We start from the raw sequence: 14,307 nt of genomic DNA on the forward strand, positions 1-14,307 counted from the left end.
AAAAAAAAAAAAAAAAAAAAAAAAAAAAAAAGAAGTATATGCCCAAAAATGGAAAGTGGCTTTTCTTTGGTTGTAGAATTGCAATTGCTTTTTTTCTTCCTGCTTGCTTATTTGCATCATCTGATGTATCTGTGATAAATTTAATAATTAATTTCTTAAACAAATACCTGTTGAGTACCCGCCAGGTGTCAGGCTTAGACTGAGGCCAGGATTACCCTCATGGAACTCACAGTCCGGTGGTAGATGAGACATTCATCAGGTAATCACACAAATGTATAATTATAAACTGGGACAGGAGCAACAGGGAAAGTATGGTGCACAATGACCAACGTAAGAGGTCATCTGATGTCTTCTGCAGCGAGGCTGGGTTCAGGTAAAGCGTCCCTAAAGAAATAATATATAATGTCGACGTAAGCAAAGAAGAATTAAAAGCTGAAGGGGAAGGGAGGAGAAGGGCTCACACGCAGAGAACAGCAAAGGCCCTGAGGCTGGACCCTGCACAGTAACAGTCTAGGAACCGAAAGCAGGCCTGAGCAACCGCAGAGAAAGATAGTGAGACTTGAGCAAAAGTAGGCCGGGGCGTTATAGGAGAAATTGAGGGTTTTGCTCTTTACCCTTAATGCAGTGGGTAACTTCAAAGCAGGAGAGTAAAACGATCCACTTTGGCCATGAGATCACTGGCACCCTGGACCACTGCCTCCCTTCCCCCTACTCTGTCAATAGCCAAGGAGTCCCAGATGCAGGCCAGGTGGAAGCAGAGGTTTCACATCAGGAGGTGAGACCTTTGAGCTGATCAGAGCACTATTTTGTCTCTAGAGACTGTTCAGGAACAAAGTGTACAGTCTATGCCTGGGCAAAGGCAAATTACACTGGCACAATGTTCAAAACTCTATTTTATCTCAAAACCTGTAACCAGTGCTTCAGAGAACAAATGGCAGGTGTATTTACATTAAACATGAAACCCATTCAATCTTGTATTTGTGAAGCATGGGGCTCTTTTATTCCTGGTTTCACAGGGGTTTTGTAGTCTGTTATCTCCTATTACCATGTTATTAGGCTTTTCCTCAATCCCTACCACTCCCTTAACCCCTACTCCTTTCAAACTTTCTCCACAAGTATGTGCCACTTGGTTTTCCACCTTGATGAGCCCTTCTTGAGAAGGCGCCTGGCCCAATGAATGCTCTTTTTATCCTCTTCCCTTCCACAACAGTAGCCAGATCAGATGGATCATTTTGCAGTGATTGTTCATGCTAAGAGGAAGCTTGCAAAAATCTGCAAGAGCTGCCTATTCCTTAAATGACCTCAGAGCCAGAGGATATTTCAAGGGAAGAAAAATAGGGTAGACATGTTTGTTTTCAGTTATAAGCTTTGGGAGTAGCATAAATAGCAGGTTCTGAAGGTCAAGTATGTATAGGGATAAAACAACTGAACCATTCTAGAGTGTTTAGAGACGTGCCAGGAACAGATTCATGTTTCCCAGAGGGACACTGCAGTGGCCCAGGGGAAAGTTTACATGTATACTTGTAGATGGGGGATCCCACACAGGAGATGCTGGTCTCTGGAGTGGGAGAATTATTCCCTGGCAGGACTGATGTATCCATTACAATATATTTAGTATATTTGGTTCAGGGAGCAACAAGTGCCAATTGTAGCACACCACCCTGGCTTCACATGTATCCACCCCACCTTCACACGCATCCACCCCACCCCACCACCTGTCAATTTTTGTGGCAAAATCAAAAGTGCTTCCAAACCCAGGGAAGCCATACTACTCCATGTGAGAACCTCTGTATAAGCATAGCTATCCCTGCATGCAGGCTAGCAACTGTCTCCCATCATAGAAGACCAAGGATGGGGGGCAGAGGGTGGGAGATGTTATGGGCTCTAAGTCCTTAGTAACAGTCATGTAACTAAGACAGCCTTAGTCTCATACCCTTCTCTCTGCTGCAGTCTTCTTGCACCCCCCTAAGCCTTTATTCCTGTAGTTTCTGCCATTCCCTATTCTCTAAGTCTGCTATAAAAACCCTGCCCACTCCTCAAGGTGCAGGGAAGGAAAGCTCTCTCCACAAAGCCTCTTTATTGCTCTCCAAACACTTTTTATGTGCACCCTTCTTAGAGCCTGTATCCCACCTTAGGCTGTACACCAGCTGGCAGTGACTTACCTCCAGCCTGGATTAGAAGCTTTGACAGCAAAGACCATGTCTCCCTCACATCTGCATTGCCCACAGGCCCAGCAAAATGGTGACACGGGTTGAGATGGTGGAGTCAGAATTGGGTTTAATGTAACTTTGCCACTTACTATTTAATGTGGCCATGGGTAGCCCACTTCTTAACCTCTTAGAGACTCAGTTTTCATATCTTTAAAAGGAAGGCGACTATAATACCTACCTTCAAATGGTTTTTGTGAGGATTTGATGAGAAAATACCAAGCACAATGATGTATTCAATAAAGGGTAGCTATGAACACACTGGTACAGTGCTTTGCAATTAACAAATGACTTTCACACTTGTTGTCTTGTATGATCCTGTGCCAGTGAACTCAGGAGGCTCTCCCAGACCCCATCTGCTCCCCCAAGCTGTGAGCGTCAATTCTAACAGCGTCCATCAGCCAAGTCACATGGAAGCAACAGAGAAGAGAGACTGGTTCTGCCTTGGGGAGAGATGAAGCAGAAATAGGGGTGGAGGGGTACAGATTTAAACCAATTTTTTTAAATGGCTGATTACACTGATCACTTCTGAACTGGTTCTTGAAGGAGGGTTTAGAGTTTGCCAAACAGAGAAGAGGGTTCCAAGGGTCACGTGTACACAAAAGATTTGGTGTTTGGCCACGTTAATAGAATGATCTGGAAAGATAAATTGGGATCAGACTTTAGAAAGCCCAAGAGTCATCCAAAGGGATTTGAACTGTCTTCTTCCTACCTCAACTTACAGGTTCTCAGCTTTGAGTAACAGCTCCCGCCTCTTCCTTCTGGAGGTCTTCTGATTGCTGGCATGAGCTGAAATACTGGGGACAGCCACAGCCTGAACTCAGCAGCACCCTGCAGCATGCTACTTTCTCTCTCCTTCTGCCTCCCTCTCCCCTAGGAAGTGAAGCCACACCATAAACCAGGCACACAGGGTTCCCATCCCTTCACTTTCCTAGGCTGAGCCACAGTTGATCATTCTTGAAGTCATCACAGCCCTGCGGGTCTGTACTTGAAATTTCACATATAATTTGTCACAGCTAGAAAGCCTGTTTCTAATAAAACATTTTCCCCTGTGCTTCACCTTCCTGAATACTCAAGTTCAGCTCAGGGTTCTGGTTATTCAGCCGGTGCTGAAAAGGAGAAAGCAAGAGCTAGTGAAGTCTAACAATTTTTTTTTAATCTTAAAACTTAAAAAAAAAACAAAAAAACACTAATGTAGCGTCCCAAACTTAGCCATCTCTTTTACACACCTAACCTAGAGCTCCTGACACAGGCACAGGAATTTCTGATATTTGTTCACAGAAGAAACAACCAGAATCTTCCCTGAATTTGAGGCTGCACTGCTAGGGAAGGCTCCCCAGGAGAGGCTGGCATTCACAGAGCCACCGTGTGAGGACAGCGTTTTAAACTGCAGACAATAAGGCATCGTGTGTAAAAAGCCATTAAAAACCTCCACTGCGAATCACCTTGGTCATGCCATCCTCCCAAGTTTATTATTGTCTTTCCCCTGCTCTTATCCAAACAGCCTGGACAGCTTGTTTATGGAGGGCTCTAGAGCAGCCTCGTAGCAAGGGAGGTGATGACAGAATCACAGGGTGTTGTGGCCACACTGAGCGCAGCTAAGAAAATCTAGGAGGCCGTGGGACAGGCAAGTGAACGCCTTTCAGTCCAAAATAAGCCTGTCCAGAAAGGTACAGCTGGTTGATGAGTAGTTACTCAGTAAATATATGTAGAATGAATAATGAAAGAACCATCTGAATCTACAGCAACTAGTGAAAGGTTTGAACAAGAAATAAGCCAAATTCTTCCCAAAATACACAGCATACCCTCAATTTTATCCCTCTTCCTCCCAAGAAATCTGTTTTTGTTTCCAAGGTTGAGTACAGAGATCACACTCACCGAGAACTTTTGTTTAAAATATTTAAGATTTATTTTTCTCCCAGAAAAAACGTGAGAAATATAGAAGAAAAACTTGCAACCCAAAGGGCAATGTATATTACACATGTCTATTCTACATTAATATGTGCATATTTTGTGTTTCTTTCATAAAATTTGAGATCCTGTTAGAAATAGTTTTGTATCCTACATTTATACACTATACCCTTTATCAAGCATAGAAAAATCAAGAAGCTAAATTTTCTTCACCTATCAGAAGTAAAACCACACCACATTCCTAAAGGTAGAGGCTTTTTTTTTTTCCTAGAGATACAACAGCTTTTAAAGAGAGGGGAAAATAAAATAAATGGCCCCAAGTAAAGATAGGGAAGATGTGGTGCCACTATCAGTAACCCCCACCAAGTTTGCCCATTTCTTATCTGAAGTGCTTCTCCTCACACCCAAAGTTAATTTGTTTTGTTAATCTCAACTAAGATAAATGATATCTGTGTCTCCCATGACTGCTGGAAGATTTCTCCTCCTCTGCCCTTCCATGGCCACAGTCCAACTCAAAAGAACAGGGAGAAGAGAAGCACAAGTATCAGATGAGAACAGCCCGTATCATTCCCTCCCTTTAAAAGGTCCACAGCCTTCCTCAAACTAAAACAAGGCAACCCAGCCTCTTAGCCCAACAGTGTCAAGGATGCAACTCTGGCTGAATGTTCTGCTTAACTCTCTCTCCCCAGCCCTATAATGTAAGAGGCCAGTCACAGCCAACATCATACCATTGTATTTTTGCATTGCTTTGCCTTTGTACATGTTATCTATCCTTCCTACCCCTCCTGAAGAACTCCTACTCATCTTTCAAGACCCAATCCAAATGGCAATAGCTCTGCCTTTCTCCACTTCCCTCAAACAGACCCCTGTGCTCTCATAGGGTTTTGTAAATGCTGCATTTAGAGCGGTTTCTACTTGCATTATAATAAATTTTATCTTCCCTCAATGGAGGATATGAAACCCTGAGAGTAGAGATCAGGATCATGTCTTTTTTTTTTTTTTTGGAGACAAGGTGTCACTCTGTTGAACACGCTGGAGTGCAATGGTACCATCATGACTTGCTGCAGCCTTGAGTTTCTGGGTTCAAGTGATCTTCCCACCTCAGCCCCCAGAGTAGCTGGGACTACAGACATGTGCCACCATGCTCAGCTAACTAGTCTTACTATTATTATTATTATTATTTGTAAAGATGGGGGTCTCACTATGTTTCTCAGATTAGTCTCAAACTTCTGGGCTCAAGTAAGCCTTCCACCTTGGTCTTCCAAAGTGCTGGAATTACAGGTGGCAGCCACTGTCCCTGACCCAGGACCACATTTTAATTCGTCTTTGTACACCCACACAGCACCCCCACACACATGTGGCATGGGATGTGGGTTCCAGAAATGTTTGGTGAATGAGTAGAAAATCCAGTGTCATCTTCACAGCCAAAGCCCGACACGTACAGCTTGAGAAGGAAGGAATTCCTTCCCCATGCCCCTCAGCATATCTCTTGTACAGGTCCAAGTGTTCCTGTTAATGCTTTATGGCTTAAACTTTTTATTCCTTCCGTTTTTTGTTTCTTCTTTTCCCTGGAACAAGAGTCTTAGTGATTTCACTAGCACAAACAACATAATGACACAATACTACAACTAACAGTATCTACTATCTACAGCTGTCCTCAACCTTTTTGGCACCGAGGACCAATTTCATGAAAGACAGCTTTTCTGTAGACGAGCGTTGCGGGTGGGGGGTGGTGGTTTCGGGATCTATTCCACCTCAGATCATCAGGCACTAGTTAGATTCTCATAAGGATCACACAACCTAGGTCCCTGGCATGCACAGTTCACAGTAGGGTTTGCGCTTCTGTGATAATCTAATGCTGATCTGACAGGAGGCAGAGCTCAGGTAGTAACACTCGCTCACCTGCCACTCACCTTCTGCTGTGAGGCTTGGTTCCTAACTAGCCCTGGACAGATGATGGGGTTGGGGACCCCTGTACTAACAGAGTATCATTCTAATGCCCAGAACAACACCTGTAAGAGGCAGTCATTGTTATGTCCATTTCACAGATGAGAACACTGAGACACAAGGAAATAAAGCCACACCACAGAAATGAGTAACAGTCAAGGTTCAAACCCAGGCCTGTTTAACTCCAGAGGTTATCCTTCAAGGCTCCTCATTAAAGAATTGAGGCCACAGTTTATTGTCCAAGCATCATGGCGAAGGAGAGGTTCAAAGTGTCTATCATTTGATTCCTGTTCCATCAGATACCTGAAGGCTAGGCAATGAGCAAACAATCTTCCTGCAGTTCTCAAGTTGGAGAGAGAGGGAGTCAATAACAATGACTCACACAAACATCATTTATTTTTCTCTGACACAGAAAAACAAAACTGTTACATAGAATGCAGCCCAGGGCTGGTGAGAAGGGACGTGGCCACATCTTTTTTCAGGGCGTCACTCTTCAACCCACTGCACTACAAAGGCTGGATGCATGTCCCTGTCGTGCTGAACCTCTGGGTTGGAACGTCTACTTCGACAGGCATTCGTGCAGTGGCCTGAGTGCAAGGCAGTCTGGGAATCATATGGATGAACCAGAAAGAGCCCAGCCCTCACAGACATGACTTAGTATCTAGAGGACGGTATCAGGAAGAACACAAATGGTCATGCAGGAGCACACCAGGATAAAGGTCCCAACACAGGGCTATGGGGTCATAGGAGGTTAGTTAACTGGTTCAGGGATCAGGAAAAGCTTTCTGGAGGGGACAGGCCTCAAAAGTGACACTAGATTTCAAAAGGCAAAGACTGGAACTCAGAACTCTCAGTCCTTACGTCCACTGTCTCATCCCCTTTCATCCCTATAAGGCACTGGACACAGCCTTCCTTCACCAGTCCTGCCTTCATTGACCCCTCTCTTCTTGGTTTCTGTTTAAACCAGCCAATGAGCCCTTTCTGTGAATACAGGCCATGAGCTCTGCCTGAACAATGTCCATTGTACAAACAAGGACATTGTCTTGGTCAGTAATTTGTCCATATATAAATTGTGTTTCCAGCATTTGTTCTTTGTTACATGGGCATCTTGTGCAACTCACCATAATTGACTTAGCTAGCTGAAAAGTTCACCAACCACCTCATCATTCAAAGAGTTCAGCCAGTACCTGTTAAATGTAGCACTGTTGGAGAGTGCAGAGATGTACCAGGCAGCATCCCTGGCCTTGAGAAACGAAAGGAAACCCTGTGAATATGGCTTCATAGATGAAGTGCACTGAATTATATAATATATTAAGTGCCTTGTTAAGAGAATGTTAATCAGCACGAGAGGTCCTGTCCCTTGAGACTAGTTTCTCCCTGTTTTCCTCACTCTCCCACACACTTCCAGGCCAGGAAGCACAGTGTAAAATTCTTTCATATTAGAGGACAGACCATATTTTTTTTGCAGCACGCCAAACAACTCAAAGATTGTTCAAACCCTTTGAATGCTTTAAAATAAGCCCAGGAAGTGAGACTGAGGCGAATAAACAACTGCAGATCACTTTCTAGCATTTCCAACATATTTATTTCATTTTCTCCGTGGTCTCATGTAGCAGTTACTCACACTGATTGACTTTATATATTTCAAAAAAAGAAAACTGGAATAAAGCTGACCCAGATGTGTATACTGCCTCACCCTGAGAAAATGTGTGCAGACTTCAAAACTTCACGCACTTGAAAGGCAGCTGGAGGAAGAGACTGGATGGACTGAGTTTCTATCTGAGAGTCTTCAACTACAGCACAAAGGTCAAGTTGAGGGTAAAATAGCTATGATGACCTGTATCTCACCTAAACAACCCGACTGTGTCTTCTTCTTGAGGACACGCAGGTAGAGAGAGGCACAGAGTGGCTTCAAGGAATCCTTTAATTCACCTATCACCAAATGGCATCTGAAGATAACCTCAACACACTACTTTTCTTCAAGTGCATACAGATTCTGTTGTAATTAATAAAATCCACATTCACTAAAAGCTATTGAATTTTTGTTTGTAAGTACTTACTGAACAGAGATACTATAAATGTAATGACCATCAGCTCAGTTTCCTAAGTTTAAAAAGGAAAAAAAAGAAGCTGAAGAAAAGTATTTGTGCTCAAGTTTTATCGGGGCAGGGGTGGGGATCCCAGGGTGGAAAGCAGGTAGGCAGGGGGCAGGGGGAGGTGAGGTAGGAATCGAGATAGAGCAAATATAGAGTTGTGCATTAGTTACTAAGCTGTCATAACTTCACAGGAAAGTGCCAGTTTGCTGGATCGCCAAGACAAAGGCTTTATGGAAACCACATATGGGTGGGTCAGAGCAGTCTCCTGCGCTTCTATCTCCCCTTGGCCAAGGCTCACCTGTGGGCCTTAACTCCCTGCACTTCCACATTGTATCAGTAGCTCTAGAGAGCCACTGGAGACACCACTTCCTACTCCCTGGCACATTCTTCATCTGAGTCCTGGCATGGTGGGAGAAGTCAGGGCTTTCATGGTAGGAGCCGGATCACACCTGGCTGCTGGCACTGCTGGGCTCTGCTGCACCAGGAGTTATGCAGACTGAGCTGCAGTTTTCCCCTGGGGAATGAGGTAGTACAAGGTGGTAGGAACAACTTTCTAGCAAAATTCAGCAAGAGGCAGGCAGGATAAGCCTATCTGGTGAGAAATCTAGGTCCCATACAACTCTCTGTGGGCAATCCATCATGTTTTGTTAGTAAAGAAGGGTTCTCAACAGTATGTGCAAATTAAGAACATTCTGGTGAGTACACATTCAAATACATATAAAGACATAAATGGGGGAGTGAAGAGGTTAAGACACCAAAATGTTAACACTGATAATCACCAGTATATGAACATATTTCTCTTTCGCACATCTGTATTTTGCCTGTATAATAAAATAATAAACTTCTGTTTACCAAAGAAAAATAGGCCCTCATATAAAAAGATGTTGGGAATCACAGATCTGAACTTGTGGGTCACGAAGGAACCAGCATTTCTGTATCCTGTTTCCAACTGTGACCTCAACTTTTGCTTTGCCACTCCTCATTCATAAACAAAATGCTCTGGCACTGCAGAGGGAGCTTGCTTCAGGGGGAGACATGTGTGTTTTGCAGTGAAAGACGTGAGTATGTAACCCATATCTGACAACTCTTGGCTATGTGACCTCAGCAAATCCAGCCTTCAGTTTCCTTATCTGTGAATTGGGGGTGATAACAGACCTGCCACATGGAATTGTTCTGAGGAGCAAATGAGTGTAATTATATAAATCAAAGTGCTCTGGAAGCAACCATGCATTATCTCTGCATTAGATCATATTATTGTAAAGGACTAAGGAAGATCAGAAAAGTTTCAGATGCAGAATAATATAGATTTTGGATATGAAAGGATTTTTGGATTCATAAATAAGACTGAGGAGCAATAAAGCAGATTTCTTTCTCTAGCTTTGGTATCAGGACAAAGAGAACTGCCTGAGACCTAGGATTTGCTAGTAACTCACCTGGGCTAAGTCACTGCCCAGGACTCGAACACATGTTTTCACCTTTCAAATGACGAATTACATTGAAATCCATGGACAAGAAGTGTTTCAAGTTCTAGTAAACTCCTACTAAAAATTTAATCTAAACTTTGGCAACTCCGCACACTGCTAGGCACAGAAACTATTCTTCCAGTAAACTAAGGCTTCAGAGGGGATTCAAAGGCCCAGTGGATTTTAGAAGTAGAAGGGACGATAGCTCTAAATTTCACATTTTATACATGAGAAAACCACAGCCCAGCCACCTACATGGCATGACCTACTCAATGTCACATATCTGGTTTGTGGAAAAGCTATCTTTTTAAATAATAAAATAACAACTACCACTTAAATATAATGTGCCTGGCAAGCACTGAACACTTCGCATAGTTGGCTTCATTTCATCTGTAAAATAACCCCAGGGGGTGGGAATCAGTGGCCCCTTTACAGAGAAGGAAACTGAGGCTCAGAAAGCTTAAGCAATTTGCCTGGGGTCACACAACAGAATCACCACTTGGCTGCCCAAGCCCCATGCTCATTATTTGCCAGACTCTACCTGCAAGAACATCACCAAGTCCCTGTCCAACGTGCTGCTCCCACACCATACTCCTGGGCAAAATATTGTAACAACCACTCTCAGCCTAGAATGTCCTAGCCTCTGAGACATGACAGATATTCTAGTATCATGAGACCCAGAGTATCTGGGGGCGAAAGCTATGGAGAGAGCTGCCCATAATCTGAGCAGTTTAATTTTTGCCTTTTAAACCATTTTACCTCCTCTTCTCCCAAATCCAGCCAACGAACAACAGTTAAATATTCATTTCTGGGGTGATCATTTTGTTTTCCTCCTGGTCTTTCCTGAATTGATTTTCACAACTTTTCTCTCCTGCCTTGGCTCTGGATAAAGTAATATTGAAGCATTCACTTTGCTTTGTATTTGGCAAACTTAGGACTTTTCTTTTGACAAAAAAAATAATAAAGTTTCACGTGTAACAAAAGAGGATCTTCGGATTTGTACATATGCCTCAGTGGTGAGCAAAATGGAGAATGGTATTTCAGAACCTTAAAATAAAACTAAAGCACATATGTTCTGTAAAAAGCATTGTTTGACAAGATCAAATTACCCCAAGAGAGGGAACTGATTTCACTAACTGCCTCTCTTGCACATCTGAATCTCCCCCATGAATCTGGCAGAGAGGGTGGGGGTGAAAGGGGTTAAACCCCACCCAGATGCACCTGGGTAATTACCCTCTGGACACTTACTAAGGAGCAGACTGCAGTGCTTAACCTTGAGCAGGCACAGGAGGGGTTACGGGAACTGACACAGCTGGATTTGCATTGAAGAAAAATCCATGGAACAGGCCTGAATAGCCACAAGCTGTGCAAGATTCTTGGAAAGGTCATTCGCAGGCGTACATAAAATGTCTTTTACAAACACACACATACACACACACAAATCTTGATAGCACGTGTGCTTCTGAGGTAAAACCAGATGTTTACAAAATGATCCTTGCTTTCTACAAAAGAGGACACAGGAGGAGAGAGCACTGCTGTAATTAACACCAAAGCATAGGACTTCGGGTTATCAGGACCCGTATCTATGAGGCTGAGGGCGTGTTTGAGAACAGGCAGTTGACTCTGAAACGTTCACAGAGGTGGATGATTTTTCATCTAGTTTGTTTTGGTTAGTGCCCTGGAGCAAGGCCTCAAAACAATCCCATTTGCCAAGATCTGTTCTTCCCCATATCATAAGCATGCTGTATTTCACCTTTGCTTATAAAATGTCTATAGGAAATAACAAGAATACAGATTACCTAAAAACATTCTAAATGGAACAATTTGATTACATGTAGCTAATTATCAGTAATAATTATAATATTCCCTGATCTATGAAGTGCCAATAACCTCAAGTACATTATTTTATGTTGATTATTATCAAGTTAAGTAACTAAAAATTCCTGTTACTTGAAGAATTGAGCTATAAATCACAGCAAAATTTTCTCATTTTCTTTTTTTTTTTTTTTTTTTTTTTGAGACGGAGTCTCACTCTGTCGCCGGGGCTGGAGTGCAGTGGCCGGATCTCAGCTCACTGCAAGCTCCGCCTCCCGGGTTTACGCCATTCTCCTGCCTCAGCCTCCCGAGTAGCTGGGACTACAGGTGCCCGCCACCTCGCCCGGCTAGTTTTTTGTATTTTTTAGTAGAGACGGGGTTTCACAGTGTTAGCCAGGATGGTCTCGATCTCCTGACCTCGTGATCTGCCCGTCTCGGCCTCCCAAAGTGCTGGGATTACAGGCTTGAGCCACCACGCCCGGCCCTCATTTTTCTTATGAGACTATTTGGTTGTTTATAATTTTTGAATTCAGTTCCTTTTTTCTAATTTTAAGTTAGACTCTTATCTGCACCTTCCTTTTCCTAAGGTCCAGCCAGAACATCAACAGGATGAGCTTTTCCATGATGGTGTATGTCTATTACCATGTATGCTTTGCCATGACCCAAACAACAGATTATAGATACCTTGTGACAGCTTTTTCCATCCTCAACTTGACTTGTGTTTTCACATTTTGTTATCTTAAAAACTACATCCGTTTCCACATGCTATATGTCAATTAATACAAACTTGTATACCCTTTGTTTCATTACCATCTGCATTAGAAAGTTGATTAGTTTTCTTCACATAAAGAGGAATTTAAAGCATAAGGGAGAAATTAAAACTCATAATCCCATCACCTGATTTTTAAAACTTGTTAATATCCTGGGTATATTAAGGTTTGTAGTGAGGCAAAACATTTGAGAATATTAAAAAAGCTAAAAGCATAATTTTAAAAAAATACCTTTAAACCCCATGGCTTCAGAGATTCCTAGTTCAACTGCACTATTGAATCCAGAAGGTTAGGTGATTTATTTTCTTCGCCAGTGAGTGGCTCCATCAGTCTCCCAATCTGCCCTCCATGTTCTCTGCACTAAGACAAACTCCCTTCCACTACTCTCTTGCCTCTGAAGCAGTATGGCTGAGTGAGTGGGTGACATAGGATAGGGCCCAGAGAAGACTCTTAACAACAGGAAGGATGAGGAGCTGTAACAACCGGGAGCTAAGATACCAGCCTGGGTGTACGATCCAACGAGGAGCCAGTTAAAAAGCAGGTTAAGGCATAGGCTGATACACTAGGGCTGCTATAACCAAGTGCCATAGACTCAAACAACAGGAATTTGTGTCACAATTCTGGAAGCTAGGAGTCTGAGATCAAGATGTCAGCAGGGTGGATTCCTCTAAAGTTTCTCTCCTTGGCTTGCAGATGGCTGTCTTCTGTCTTCTCCTTGCATCTTCACGTGGTCTTTCTTCTGTGGGGATGAGTTTCCTAATCTCCTCTTCTTACAAGGACAACAGTCAAATAGGATTAGGGCTCACCCTAATGACTTCATTTTAACTTAATCTCTTTAACCACCCCATCTCGAAATACAGTCTCTTCCTAAGGAACTGGGCTTAGGCCTTCAATATACAAATTTAAAGAGAAGGAGGAAGGGACACACCTCAATTCATAACAGGCTGGTTTAAAGTTGCTGTTAGTCTGGTTGGATTTGGAGGCTTGGGACTAAATGAATTGAGAAGTCCAAGCTGGCCAAGGAAAAACTGCCAGGTCTGTGAAGCACAGGGGCCACCTTACATCCTGGGGAAATCCTGAGGAAAAGAGTATGGGACTGTGAGTCAAGGGATGACTATTCCAACTCTGCCAACATCTGGCTATGAGACCTTGAGCAAGACCCTTGTTTATCTCGGCCTCAGTTTCCTCCTCTATAACATGGGCGCACAGTGTCAGTTTAAAACAAATCACTAGATGATGCCTAAATTCTCTAGAAACCCCGTAATCCACAAAAAGCACACAACACTCAGATTTTACTTTCTGCATCATCGCAATCTTGTCACACTCTTCCCTAGAGACTTGCATTCTTCAGCTCCACCATGGGGGTCCCCTGAACTGATGCCCCTGATCTGGCCCCGCTTCCCTATCATTCCCTGACTGTTCTCCCCTTCTGTCAACGTCTAGAAAAATCTTTCCCTTCCCTGCCATATCCCCCATTCTCAAGACTCTGTTCAAATGCAGCCTCCTTCATGAAACCTTTCCTAAGCAGAGGTCTCTCCCTTGTATTGTTTGGTTTTACCTTTTACTGGACACCTGTCTTTCTCCCTAGTCTCATGATTATTTCGTTTCTTATAACTATCTACATAGACTCTTGAGTAAAAAGGAGTATCTAAAGTATGCTACCTGTTGTGTAAGAAAAAAAGGGAATGAGAAAATATATCTATATATAAAAATACATATCTATATATTATTTAAGTATATAGCTATATATAGTTATGTTTATGTATGTTTATATATCTATATAGTTATATAATCTGTGCACATTTTGCAAAAGCAAACATAGGAAAGTTAAACCAGAAACAAATGAGACTGATCACCTATGGGCATGGGGTGAGCAGGAATGAGGTGGAATGATGGGAGGGTGGAAAGGAGCAGAAGGAAGATGAGAGGGATGTGTCTTTGAGTATTTCTTTCTGTATTGTTCTGACTTCTAAAACATATGAATGTTTCACATATAAGCAGACAAACACATAAATAAAATCAGTGAAGTGGGTAAGAAATAAACCTAAAATGGAAGACAAACTAAATAAATGAAGCCAACTATATTTCAAATGAATGA

The 14,307-nt window shown here is 42.8% G+C and overlaps 1 protein-coding gene across 2 annotated transcripts in view; it reads right to left on the reverse strand.

Annotated features, from left to right (window-relative positions):
• ROR1 (receptor tyrosine kinase like orphan receptor 1) overlaps positions 1–14,307 on the reverse strand; it is a 418,261-nt gene that overhangs the window by 271,243 nt on the left and 132,711 nt on the right. Inside the window, exon 1 of one of the 2 annotated variants that reach the window (XM_017877197.1) lies at positions 168–351. The exons of the other annotated variant lie outside the window; for it this stretch is intronic. Coding sequence (XP_017732686.1) covers positions 168–252 — 85 coding nt within the window. The 5' untranslated portion in view covers positions 253–351. Of the gene's footprint in view, positions 1–167; positions 352–14,307 lie in introns of those variants that run through there. 2 annotated transcript variants of the gene reach the window in all.

This window comes from Rhinopithecus bieti, unplaced genomic scaffold (assembly GCF_001698545.2).
Source record: "Rhinopithecus bieti isolate Rb0 unplaced genomic scaffold, ASM169854v2 scaffold_6380, whole genome shotgun sequence".
In the NCBI taxonomy this organism is placed as follows: Eukaryota; Metazoa; Chordata; class Mammalia; order Primates; family Cercopithecidae; genus Rhinopithecus; species Rhinopithecus bieti.